Source organism: Nematolebias whitei, chromosome 18, assembly GCF_014905685.2.
Source record: "Nematolebias whitei isolate Nwh7 chromosome 18, NemWhi1, whole genome shotgun sequence".
Taxonomy (NCBI): Eukaryota; Metazoa; Chordata; class Actinopteri; order Cyprinodontiformes; family Rivulidae; genus Nematolebias; species Nematolebias whitei.
The window spans coordinates 25,481,938-25,495,379 of NC_056515.1; the positions used below are offsets into that span (position 1 = coordinate 25,481,938).

Sequence of the window (13,442 nt, forward strand, 5' to 3'; positions counted from 1 at the left end):
CTACGAGATGTGCAATGACTGGGGATCGAGCCTGGGACTTTCGGGTCCTGGGTCGGCTGCTCTGCCTCTACCCCATCTCGTTATTGTGCTCACAAGATAGTAACTTAGTCTTTTTCTTTTGGCTTCTCCCCTCTTGAGGGGTCACCACAGTGAACCAAGTCGCACCAAGACATGGTAATTATTTTTATGCCGGATGCCCTTCCTGACACAACCACAGACCACCGAGCTACCATGGCCTTCTATGTGGAGCAGAGAGCTGCCATCCAGGGCGCCCGGGGTAAAGGGCCTGGGTGACTCACCTATCTCACACACATTTTGGTGTTGTCAGTATCGGGAGTTGAACCAGCAATCTTCCGATCACAGGCCCACTTTTTCTAACCTCTGTGCCGCCACTCCAAGGTAGTAACTTAGTCTGAAATGTTTAATATAACAACTCTACATGAAATATATAGGTGGCAGATTTGGCTCAATATTTGGAAAGAAATTAGTCAGTTTTGTCTCTGTCACCCTTAATTAATGCATAATAAACAATTATTAATGATTCATAAAGTGTTTATATATTAATTAATAATGTATCTATAAACTATTTATTAGCCATCTATAAGGGGAGCCTTTGTAAAGTGGTACCATATAAACTAAAGAACAGAGTGGAAATATTTGCTGCTGTGAAAGTCACCATCCTCCCACCCACACAACAGGTTGGTCATGTAGTGGAATCTTAATTTGAGCTTTGAAGCCTCAGGCCAAAACACTGCTGAGGCTTCTCCCCCATCACCCCCATCCCCCCCCCCCCCCCCACACACACACACACACACACGCTGGTGCTCCTGACTCCCCACCACCATGTGGCTTTCTGCTTCACATCACTCCTGCAAAATGACTGGCTGCTCCCCTGTCATAGGTGGAACTTGGTTGCTATGGTGTTTTGGCCAATGGAATGGCATTTCAAGGAATGCCGTCGGTCCGTGTCTCCTCTCCACACACACCAACTCCCCACATGAAGGAGCCTGTTGAGCAGGGATCCAAATGACCCCCCCTGGTAACAAAAGCAAGGTCTTCTCTTTGTTTGCCTCGTGAACCGGTCAGGAGGTTGCATACATTATTTCAGAAACAAATCTGGGCTCCAAAAACAAAAGCATCCCACCTGGCACAACATTTATATAATTACAATAAAGTTCCCGCGTGAAAACTATAATTAGTTTAATTTAATGCACATATAACTGAAATTCTATCATGCCAGATGTGTCTTTCCAACTTTGTCTCAAAAGACAGACATTTCCCCTTGTTTCAGAATCAGAATAAACTTTATTGGCATTGCACCGAGATACAACGCGAATATGTATGTACATATTCGCGTTTCATTAATTATATAGGGATATCAGGCAATTCAGGGAGAAATATGCAAATCTCTTATCAATCTTTCTTTCAAGATTATTGCTTTTAGAAGTGTAATGATTTTCTGACACGTTTGTTGCAGATCACCTCTTGGGACTGATATTTACCTTGATCTTTAGCTTAGAAATGCTATCTGTCTCAGCATTTCTTCTGTAGGCCTGAAACGCAGAAATATGTGCATGTTAACAAAATAAATGAAGTTGATTGGACAAAACTAAACGATCTTGTGGAAATCCATAAATCCATGTGCTTTGGTAACCACAGAGAAACGCAGGGGAGATGCTCCAATAATACTCCTGGTATAAGGATAATTATATACCGTTTGTTAAGGTTCAAAAGTGCTGTTTAGATTTGCTGTGGTAAGTTTTATGGTCACAGAAACTCTTTAGAAATTGAGAGTATTGTAAATTTAAATTATAAAAGAAGGCCATTACAAGAAGAACACATAGGTGGAAGTGCTATGAAGGTATCGAGTGTGGCTTATCAAAACTTTAAAATAAATTATATCCCTTTTTTTTCCGAAAGTAAGTTCAAGATTCAGTTAGGAGACATATTTCTTTCATTTTAGCTTTCCTCTAATGGCTTTCTGTGAAATTCTGAGTAGAATTTAAAATCATCTAACATACAAAGCTTTCAACATCCAAAGTCCATCGGATATTAAATATTTCATTGTCCCATATTTCTCTAACAGAGCACTTTACTCTTAAGACTTCAGGTTTACTTGTGGTTCCTATAGTTTCTAAAAGTAGAAAGCTCTTTCAGTACTCAGGCTCCTCTCTTGTGGAACCAACTTCCAGTTTCTGTCCATGAGGCTGACACCAATACTTTCCTTTAAGATAAATCCTATAGTTAGGGTTGGCTTGGGTTTCCTAAGCTATACTCTAGTTATACTACTATAAGCTTAGAGGACAACCTGACCACATTTCTTTACTCTGCTGACTTTATTCTCTCTACTCTCCATGTTTGTCTATGCAGTTATTGCTGCCATGAACTTGTTGTCTTCCCATAGAAACATCTGGACACATCCTGTTAGCCTTGCTCATCCTGCTCTGCTGCAGGTTTCTCCCTCTTCAAAGGGAGTCATTCCTTTCCATCACCTCCTTGTTTGCGTTGGATGGAGTTTACACCAAAGGAAAGATTTGATGCAATCTGTGGGCTTCCCTGAATGCATTGTTAAAATTGGATTGAATGAACTGTAATTGGATTTAATCCTGAGTGAATGGACTTTAGTGCTTTAGTGTCCCGAGATGATTTTTGATCTATGTAAATATATTGAATTTTATTCAGGTTCCGGGCCTTGCAGCAGCAATCTACTGTAGCACAAAAGAATGCTAAATGAAACAATGGATTATAAAACAACATATTCACTCAACCCACATTGAAAACCTTTTAGGGAAAGCCAATCGTCACACTTATTAAATGTATTGTGCGTTAAAGCAATATTTGTTATCTTGTATTGCTTTGATTCATAACAACTCTTAAAAACAATATCAGTATCATCCGAGTTTGCATATTTTAAAGGCTGTAGATGCACATATTGATTTGATTGGTTCACCTTTAAGTTTGTTTCTACACTTTAGGACTGCGGGTCAACTGAGGCTCGAGGGGGGTTCATGGATAAACAGTTTTATTTCATTATAAGCAGTCACTGCCTTCAGATGTAGACACAATCAAGAAAACCATGACCTGTGAGAAACACAGCTTCCTCTTGCTTCGGGTTTCTGTTACCTCGTTTTTACAGCAACGTTCACGTAAAATACAGCTGTGCTGAAATCATATATATTTTATCTCATCAGTAAGCTCTACTCCTGCTTGCTTCCTTCATCCCCCAGCAGTTATTGAAGGTTGCATCATGTACCAAGTCCTTGAATGCATTCAGTCTCATTAAAACTGATAAACTGCAACACTAAATATCCAAGAAAAACAAAAAAAGCTCTCTACTGGCACAAATTAGGCTATAAGACGTGAAACTTGGCAGCTAGATCTTTCAGAAGATTTGGTTTGTCTTAAAATATAGTAGTAAAATTTAATTAAGATATTCTAAAGGCTGTGGTAGTGTTTCCTTATTAACCCAAGGTTATTTAGAATCGGCTCTATGTAATGCTGGTATTATACTGACACCTAGCGGTTCAACATTGCTACTGCAAGTTTTCACATGAGCGCCTTGTTTGTAACAATTTCAACTTCCAGCAGCTAAGAATCCACTCAAAAGTCACGAACTGCTAAACTTTATTGTTTTAAGATCAAAACAAAGCACATCATTAAAACATTTTAAACACTTTAATAACATCCACCCACTGTCGTTAAAGTGTGGGAACAAAAAAAAAAAAAAAAAAAAAAAGAAGATGCAATCAAGCACTTCATGCTCAGATTTAAAGTTAGTCAAACCTGTTCGATCATGAAAAACAATTCACCTTTTCAATGACTTACCACAATCAGAAGGTTGAATTTTATCATGCCAAAATCTTAAACAGACACGAGCGAAAATAAATTCACCCATTTTCAAGTTTGTGACGTATTCAATCATGTACGTTTACGTGGTCAGGGTGTTTCAGATGATTGGTTAGTAAACACCTGCGATGCAGTGGAGCACCAGGTCCTCAGGCAGGACCAGGTTGAGATCAGCCCAGGGAGGAGTGGGGAGTTTAGAGTTGGAGGATCAAATATGGTTTTGGGAAGGGCTGATTTCGAGGCTTTGTGTTCATTTCTGTTTGGACTTTGGCTCCAGGGGTTGGCCAATTTCCTTCCCACGCAGTTTTCGACCTGGCAGGAAAAATTAATTACAAGCAAAACAAACATTTTAAATACTTGATTTTTTTTTTCTTTCACAACATGAATCAAATCTTGTGCTTACCAATAGCTCTCTCAATTTTGCCCATCACCTGGTTATTGGGTATCGCTTTCCCAGTCTCATAGTCAGCGATAACTTGAGGCTTCTCGTTAATTTTCTGAAGGAAAAGTTTGCGATACGTTTATTACAATAAAAACAAAGCGTGTTACATCATGTACATGATGGAGGGCTCGGCTGTTCATTTTCTATGTGTGTTAGCATAAGGCTCGAGTTTGCTCACAGTGGCGAGGTCTTTCTGGGTCAGTCCTTTCTCCTGCCTGCCCTGCTGGATGACCTTCCCCACCTCCAGTGGAACCCTGTCATGGTGGAGCTCCTCCGTCTCTCTGTCCAGTTTGGCTGTATTTTTTGTCACCAGATGCTGTTTGTTTTGCCCTGCGGACCCTGAGAGACGAGTAGCGGATCAAAGTAATGCCAAACATCTTACCGGTTGTAAAGCGTACAAACACAGGTTTTAGGAAAGGAAATTAAGAAGTGTGTTGATATAATGTGAAGTTGTAAATAATTTGTTTTTAGCCTTTTATTAACCATTAAAGATAGCGGAAATTTACATTTCTTGGAAGTCTCAACGTCCTCCCCACGTCTCTGAGCAGCAGTGATAGCCTGGAGAAAAGACGGACCAAATACGTTATGTTTCTGGGTTTTTTAAATTACGTTTTATTGATAGTAAATTGCATTATGACCAGGCTCGTGTTAAACCCTGTCCGGTTTTGCTTCATCATTTCCAATCATGTAGCTAATGAGTAACAAATCATATTATCTGGGAATATTGACTCTGTTCAATAAAATGGCATCAGGTCAACAACATTGCCTTTGCAAGCAGACTAAACCTTCAGCTTCCTCAAAGCAAAGCTTTCTATCTGATGAACATTAGGTTATAGCTATTATAGATAGATGAGCTACAGTTGTTTCACAGAAGGCCGTGTGTCCAGAATTAAAACAAGTGGGCATCAAAACTGAAGAGTAGATCACACAAAATGTAAAATTTGGGAACATAAATTCAAAATCACTTTTATAAAAGACAACTATTTACCAAAACAATTTTTTTTTTAATTTAAAAGTATTTTTTTTTTTACAATACAAAGTACTTTGTACATTTGTAAAAAGTACAAATATACATAATACAGTTTTAACCTTTACCTATATGGTTTGATGGAACCATCTACTTCATTTCTAATATTAAAAGTACATTTTCTCGAAGCATTCATCAACTTTCAGTAAGATTTTGTATCTATTTTAGGCATAAATTTAAATAAATAAAATAAATAAATTGAATAAACTCAACCTGGATTATTTAGCATACTTTTAGGCATAAAGCTGTACAGGTATAACAAAAAATTAGTTTTATTTATTTATTTTATTTTTTACACAGAATGAAGTTTTAACAATCCTAACTATTAGTCTTATTATAATACAACTGAATAACCAACTAAAGAATAGCATTAAAGGACAATTTGTACGCTTTTGAACACGTGTCTTCCTAAAAATAACAACATATTTGATGAATATTTGAGATGTTTGTATACAGATCGGTTTTGTGAAAGGCATGATGATAAGACAAAACACCAAGAAGGCTTTAGGTGAGGTGGTTCAACTAAAATGTGACATTTTGATGGTTTTACCTGTCGACGCAGCTGCTAGGCTAACATGTTAGCCAAACTTGAAGCTGTTTACAAAAAGAAAACGTCTCGCACGCGGAGCTAATCCTAGCTGTTGGAAGTTCCCACATTCTGACTCGTAAAGACGAGCTACAGTTGCTTTTACTGTCAATAAATATCGACATTACTCTTCTGTTAGCTACAATGTGAATCAAATCCAACGAGCCGCGTAACACAAACCAAACAGTACGAACCTGTTTGGACTTGGCCTGTGCAGCAGTGGGGCCCTTCTTCCTCAACACAGTCACTGTGTCCCAGTCGCTTTCTGCCATGTTCTCAGGGCTTTACTCGGCACTAGGAAGGATATTAATTGATAAGAAAATATGTCGGGCTGAATGCGAGCCTTTCAGATATGACACTTGAGCGAGTCAGCTCCTTCCAGAATTATCAACACGCGTTTTGCCAAAGCTTTATTTAAAACAGGCTGCTTGACAACAGTGACGTGACGTAAAGCAGCGCCCCCTGCTGGTTGGCGTCAGTTTGGCAACAGATGGAAAAAAACAAAACGACTATTAAAATTAAAAATAGTCTCTGCTGCCTGTTTTTGAACATGTCCTTTCTCTGTTTATACATATGAAGGGATGGACTGAAAAATTATGAGGTTGCAGCATCAAGTCTTACCTATTACCAGTTCAAATTAGGTAATAATAGCACCAAAAATGTTAATCTGGACACGTTTTTATGAGAATATGTCCATGTATATTAAAGTGTAAAAATGGAGTCCAACATGTCCACACAATTGGACACCAGCATCATAAAGCTGTACCTCCTGAGTGCTTCGACATGCAGTCATCGGTGAGGGCTTTAGTGAGAAATGAATCGTATTCTACATCCAGAGTTACTGTCAGCATGATTAAATTATACAGTAAATTATGAATAAACAGTAAGGAGACACAGCGATACACACGTCTCAGTTAGCTTCATGAACTCTTTAATGAAACTAAGCGCACAATGACATTTTGATACATGTATTCGTTTTGAGGTTAAACTTTACACAAATACACTACTGATATATTGGTAGGGTTTACAATTACTGTATATTTTTCTGTTGCAAGCAGGTTTTACAGTCACCAATTACAGGACATTTCTGAGGCTGCATCACTGTTACGTCTTGTATGGGGGGACCAGCCAAACTCAGACAGGGCATCATCGGCCTGGTGGGGACGTCCGAGGTGGTAGCCATGTCTGGAACCATGTCTCGATGTCCATGTACGAGGTTTTGGATTCATCTGGAGCAGAAAAAAAAAACAAGGGTACAGCATACGGCACATTATACGCCCATTGATTAAACTATTATACTGTACTACAGTACGTCTACCTTTTGATGGGCATATAAAAATGAACAGTCCTATAGACAATAATGATGAATTTTAAACTGTTTCCATGTTGGCAACTTAAATAAAACATCTTATTTTGAAAGTTTCTTTCCGTTCCCACCTGAATAAAAACTGATGTGTTCACATGGAGAGTCTCCACTCGCTCGGACAAGTGATTTAGCCACTCCAGGTGGTCACTAATAGACTGGGTTAGATCACTGGTGGTCTGGATTAGGAAAAAGAAATCATGCCAACAATATCAGAGTACAGGTAGTTGATTGAATTTGTTGACTGTAGAAGAGGATTCTAACTAATGTACCCCAGAGAAGTTGTCTCTCAGTTCAACAGCAGCAAGACGAACGTGCTCCAGTTTGTCAATCTGCTCTTTCAGCCGGTCATCAAGCTCCTGCATCATCATCAGACCTTCATCTGGCTTGGCTGCACACTTCTTTGCCATCCTGCGTCACAGAACTTTAGGTTAGTGTCATAACTCTGGTTTTGTGAGTAGCACGAGCGTCTCCCACAAGGATGGGAGTGTGATTTCATTAAAAGCTCCTAAAATCTCTTGCGTCTGCGTTCGTGAGGAATTAAACTTATTGCTCTATTTTTTTTTTAACAGCGAGGAAATCTCTTCCCTCGTTTGCCTGTTTTCTTTGCTTTTGGCAATTTTTTCCCGTCAAAACGTGAGCAAACCGTCTCGGCTTAGACTTCAGACCACTGGACGTTGAGCTTTGCTGTGGCGTGTTTGCACACGTCGTGCAGGTCTAATTCCTGTTCAGGCGAGGATGGGATTCGATGACCAGATTGGCCCGTGCCCGAAAGAGTCATAATCCTCATCGTCGTCCGAGAAGGGCAGCTCCGAATCCACATCTGAGAGCTGCCGTCATGAAGCCGATCGAGCTCGACACGAGACCCTGCATATGTCGCCCCAACTAGTTCCAGCTTCTGCTAGTTGGTGTTTTTTTTAAAGAAGTACTTCTACTTTTTTAACGGTATTGCTACAGATGAACAGCTACTCTGTGCGGTACCGTGCTGATGCAGTGCAAAACGCCCAGCTTGCACATGCATCCAAAGTTTAGCTAAGCTCTGAGAGGAAGACCCCGAGAGAGCCGATGGGAACTTCTGCTCGCTGCAAGGAGATTTTTGAATAAACTCAGTGCAGCAACAGCCCTTTATATAGGGGGAGGGTCACTGCCCTCCTTGACACAGACATCCTGGCTGGTGTAATGTAACAGGAGCTTCTGATGAATTCACGCTGAGGGCGTTTCAATGCGAGACACGAAACAAATGCTATGAAAGAGAACAGCTGTTAAAAGAAAACACAACATTAAAAAGAACAGTGGTAATCCTGAAATAGGCTTTTACATTTAGAAACAGGTTTTCTTCTAAAATGCTTCAGTGTCTTTTTAGTCCCTTAAACTTATTTGTACCAGAAGCAACTACGTAGTCCCACAGCATGAGGAAAAACTCTATATTTTACTGTAGATTTTGATATTGTTCCCTACATTTTCCCCATAAGTTCTCTCTTAAAATCACTTATAATTTATTTTAATACTAACTGTAGTCTTGTCTTTTGGTGATTGTAAAGGCTGAGCTGTAAAATGTACTTTTGTAATTAATTAATCTCCTTTTTGTGATGTAAACACATGTTTTATTTGTTAATTTACATCATAAGTGGAAAACTCAAGCATTTTGTTTACATTTTTATTTTTTTTTAGAAAAATAAGATCCATTTACTCAGTAAAAAAAAAAGAAAAAAAAAAGATACATTTTATTATTAAACACTCCTGCTGCCCTTGGATCAAAATGACCCATTAATAATGAGCCCCATTAAAATATCAACAATAATCAAAACAATTTAAAAATGTTATGATTAAAAACAAACAAAAAAAACAACATATTGATTTTTTTTTAATTGTACAAATGATCACTTAGTAAAACCTGCAAACTGTTTTTAAGGTTTCATTAATAATGCAAACTATAAAAAGTCAAGTGTCCCAGAATTAAACCAGGAGATTAAGCATTAAAATAAGTTATTGTAGTAAATAAATGGTCTACATGGTCAAAAGGTGCATTTTATTGTCATTTTGATCCAAAAAATGGGGATAAATAATTGATCTCGGAACGGTAGTTTTCAAAGCATTTAAAGTCACATTTCTGGAGCTGAAGGATCAAAAACAGAAGTTACCTTGCTTATCTGCAGTGGAGACACGTCTAACGGAGGAAGACCTGCGATAAATAAAGAGTTTAACTTCGTGTCTTCCTCTTTCGCAGTCACAAAGAGAAAACTTTCTTCATCCTGTCCAAACTCGCCTTTTTGCACCGAAAAAAAATAAAAATCTCCGGAATGACTTTATGACGTCATGGTGCGTTCACAGACCTTCAGTTGTTTTCAGTGCTACTGCAACAAGCCTTTTTTTTTTTTTTTTATTCAATTCAGTTTATTTATACAGCGCCAAATTACAACAGAAGTCATCTCAGGGCACTGAACAGAAACATTCACACATAAAAAGAATAATTTAACACTATTTATCTGATACTATTCAGATACTGCTACAATTCAACCTTTATTTATAAACAGGTTAGTCCCATTATTTTCTTAACTATTTAAGATTTTTAGTTGCATAGCTACGGAAGAGGATTAGGGCCACGATGCAATATTATTTTCCCCTTAATTCTGAGAAAAAAGTCAAAATTCTGAGATTAAAGTCAGAATTCACCTAATTCTGACTTTAATCTCAGAATTCAGGAGAAAAAAAAAATTTTTTTTTTTGCATCGTTGCCCCTAATCTTTAGTAAATATACCAGTAAATAAACTTATAAGGCTGCACAGAAGACTGTTGATGTCAGCCTCCCCACCATCACAGACATCTACACTTCTAGATGCAGGAAGAGGGCCATGTGCATCATGAAGGACCCCACTCACCCAGAACACACTTTTTGCCCTGCTCCCCTCAGGTTAAGGAGCATTAAGTGTAGAACCACTAGACTGAGGAACAGCTTCTACCCTGAGGCTGTTAGGACTCATGAACATCTAACCAAGACAATCACTGTTAAAAATCACATCATGTTGCTGTGTTCATTCGTACTCCTCTGATCACACGGACTCATGTTCGTGCTGCTGTTCGGCGTATTGTTTTGGTAATTTCTTAGTTCATATTCTAGATCCTATTACTTTTTCTTTATGTTTTAATACTTTTGTTGGATGTAACTGGGACCCCGTTTACACAATTTTGTTCCACCCACATGTACCAAACGTGATAGAATGACGAAGAATGTTGAAACACGGCCAACATTGACTTCCTTGAAAGTAAAATGAGGTCCTAAATATGTCGCCTTTATGCAGAAAAGCAAACCTATAAATCTAAAGAGCTGAATTACATTATATACCACCTTCCTTCACAAACAGAATCAAGTCAGAGTATACTTTAAAACTACATTAAATGTTATAATAGACCACCTCCAACTTTTTTTTCCTTGTTTTGCTTCCTAACTACCGGGTAAGCAGACATTTCTAAAACGGACGCTTGTATTCTCTCCATCTTCACAAAATCCATTCAGCGTTTTCTGATTTGACATATTGTCCGAAATACAGTCCACAAAGTGTTCCAGCAGGAAAATCACCATTTAATTATTTTCTCTTTATTAAAAACCAGTACATCCTCACCCACAGCTATGTTCGAAGATGTCATGATGTTCTGCACAAAAAGAGCACAAATGAAGGGCAGGGCTCCTTGGATTTCAGAACTTTAGTATTTCTGAGGCAGTAAGATGAGCACAACGTATATATTTATAACCCAAAGGGAAACTGCTTTCAGCATGTGGCATGATGAATATTTAAGCAGGCAACACTCATGTTCAGCGGCAACGCTGATGCATTGACCCCTCTTGGTCATCATACACTAAAACCTAAAATACATGGATGTGTTACTTACAAAACTTAAGATTTGCTTTGAATTTATTAAAACATTAAGGCTTTGATACCAAAGTGACTACACAGAATCAACAATACATAAAAAAAAAAATCACAAGTGCTTTATTTTTCCCACTAATAAGCTCCTTTTTTAAAAAACAAGGATGAGTAATGACCAAATATCTGTTGCAGGATAAACAAATATTGGATCAGATGTAGAAAGTACTGGTCCTCTGACAAGAAAAAAAAGAAATGTGCATCTTTAAAGTACAAAACAAAAAAGGAGGTCGGGGCAGCATTTTGGTGCAGATACAATGAGAAGCATCAAGAAATTTCGCAGCAAGAAAACTAAAAAACACTAAGCCTCATTAAGTAAAAGCAGCCCATTCTGAGAACACGGTGACCTTTTTGCTTTTTAAAATCCTGCCATACAAGTTCTTTACAGTGCCACAATATTTAAAATGAAATGTTTGAAGCCTCCCCTCACGGGCAAGGCTCAACTGTACAGGTACGCATTTACATATAAACCAGTGAAAAACATTTTGTAGTGTCTTGTAGCATAAAGCGGTAACATCTAATGGTAAAGACATTAGTGCTGTGAAATAAAGAACTCCTCCCCCCAGAAGAAAATAAACATGATGGGGTAAACAGCTTCACATTTGTACGTTTTAAAAATCGACTGAAAACCTTGTTTTTTCCACAAGCAATGCTTAATACGTGTGATAATTTTTAATAAATTATTGGCCCACAGATTATAATTATAGTTGGGTTGTATTTATTGCTGGTGCTGCTTCAGAAACTAAAAAAAAAAAAAAAAAAAAAAGTTCCTTCAAAATTCCCCGCAGCACAGTCCAAGAGGATCTGACTAAAAGTTAAAGAGGAGCCTAAAGTTCAGATAACGGGACAAATCACTTCAATCACAAGTTCATTTACAGATAAATTCATTCAGAACAACCAAAGCGAAGCGATACGAAAGCGATCATTTCAACGAGCGTTTTCAAACGGCGTCCGTGAAGCTCCAAAACGCCCTCGATGTCTGCGGCGAGTCCGGCTGCTGCCAGCTAGCTTGATCAAAATCCACACAGAGGACGCAGAGTTCAGTTTTTTGCGACACGTTGCCAGCTTCGAGACGGGAGTCCTGCGGGTTTATGCTCGTTCTGCTCAATGCATGCACACGCCGGTGAAGATCCCTTGGAAGCAACATGATTTTGGCAAATGTTCGTTGTTGTTTTTTTTTCCTTTCAGTTTGAATGTGTAACAGTGAGCAACAAGAACAGAAAAATAAAACAGCTTTAAAAAAAGAAGAAACATTTCTAGCTATATAAGCAGTTTGACCATAACTTTGATTACACCCAGAGGCGTTTCTAGGGTGACAAACTTGACTTTTGCGAAGCTGACATGCTTGGATGTTCAAAAACTTTCTTTTTTTATTTTTTATTTGACTCGTTAATAAAATAAGTCCTTCACATGTGGCTTGAATGGGTGGTCATGAAGTCAACTTTTATTTACCAGCAAAGTCTGAACGAAAATGACAAACGTGCCCCACTGCATTTCAACGTAGTTAAAAAAAATAATAATAATAACGCTCTGCTTTTCAAAGTACATTTATCTCAAGGTTCTGGATCTGAGGGCTACAGTTCATATACAGGAAGTGAATACAGTTTGGCAGAAAACAGTATGAAAAGTGAACCATGTGAGTTTTTTTTTTATTTTCTCCGCTTACCAAGAAAATCACAAAGCATCTGGTCTCTCTGAACTAATCTCTTCTTTAAAAGGGTCTAATAATAAATTAAAGAGAAACGCAAAGAGATCTGAATAAAAGATGGTCTGTGTGTATGTGTAATATATATATATTTATATATTTTATATTTATATATCTCTATACTCGGGGTGACATAATAGTGTCCAGTTCTGGAAGTCCAAGAAGCCTGTGTGTGCCCCTTGCCTTGGAGCCTCGGGATCAGCTGGGTTTAGAGCGGCTCGGCCATCGGTCAAGCAGCTTTGTGTTGGCAGGCTCGGCTGCGATGAGGATTTTAAGGTCCATTGTTACGCCTTACCCTCCTCCACTTTGACAGCCTGGGGTTTGATGGCTCCAGTGCGTGCTGGTTTGGCTTGACCCGTGGAGGTTAGGGGCTCCTGGAGTTTGCTGGTCAAGCCCCCGGATGGCGACGTGCCCTCCCTCACTGCCTTGCGCATTTCTCGCAATGTCTTACTCTACACAAAGAAAAAGCAGACTGTTCACTGCCAGACAATCTAGTTTTTCAATAATACAGGCTTAATAATGATTATTTCCTCTATCCTGATGCATGCTC

The 13,442-nt window shown here is 38.6% G+C and overlaps 2 protein-coding genes and 1 long non-coding RNA gene across 4 annotated transcripts in view; all 3 read right to left on the bottom strand.

Annotated features, from left to right (window-relative positions):
* Positions 1–3,711: 3,711 nt before the first annotated feature.
* On the bottom strand, positions 3,712–6,360 carry edf1 (endothelial differentiation-related factor 1). The gene is made up of 5 exons (XM_037692479.1): positions 6,096–6,360; positions 4,795–4,846; positions 4,467–4,627; positions 4,250–4,343; positions 3,712–4,158 (listed from the first exon to the last, which is right to left on the bottom strand). The coding sequence occupies exons 1-5, from the start codon at positions 6,171–6,173 to the stop codon at positions 4,097–4,099; spliced, it is 447 nt and encodes a 148-aa protein (XP_037548407.1). The 5' UTR covers positions 6,174–6,360; the 3' UTR covers positions 3,712–4,096.
* A 1,024-nt stretch (positions 6,361–7,384) lies between these two features.
* Positions 7,385–9,489, bottom strand: LOC119424763. The gene is made up of 3 exons (XR_005187532.1): positions 9,406–9,489; positions 7,537–7,675; positions 7,385–7,443 (listed from the first exon to the last, which is right to left on the bottom strand). It is a non-coding gene; the product is annotated as an uncharacterized LOC119424763 (long non-coding RNA).
* Positions 9,490–12,598: 3,109 nt separating this feature from the next.
* prrc2b (proline-rich coiled-coil 2B) overlaps positions 12,599–13,442 on the bottom strand; it is a 31,094-nt gene continuing 30,250 nt past the window's right edge. For both annotated transcript variants that reach the window (XM_037692127.1, XM_037692126.1), the window contains exon 31: positions 12,599–13,344. The gene's annotated coding sequence lies outside the window, so the exon portion shown is untranslated. The remainder of the gene's footprint in view (positions 13,345–13,442) is intronic.

Coding starts and splice junctions, on each gene's coding strand:
- edf1 (XM_037692479.1), bottom strand. CDS start 6,173: ATGGCAGAAAGCGACTGGGACACAGTGACTGTGTTGAGGAAGAAGGGC. Junction 4,628..4,794: donor CGTTGAGACTTCCAAGAAAT/GTAAATTTCCGC, acceptor CTCGTCTCTCAG/GGTCCGCAGGGCAAAACAAA. Junction 4,159..4,249: donor CAAAATTGAGAGAGCTATTG/GTAAGCACAAGA, acceptor TTTTCCTGCCAG/GTCGAAAACTGCGTGGGAAG.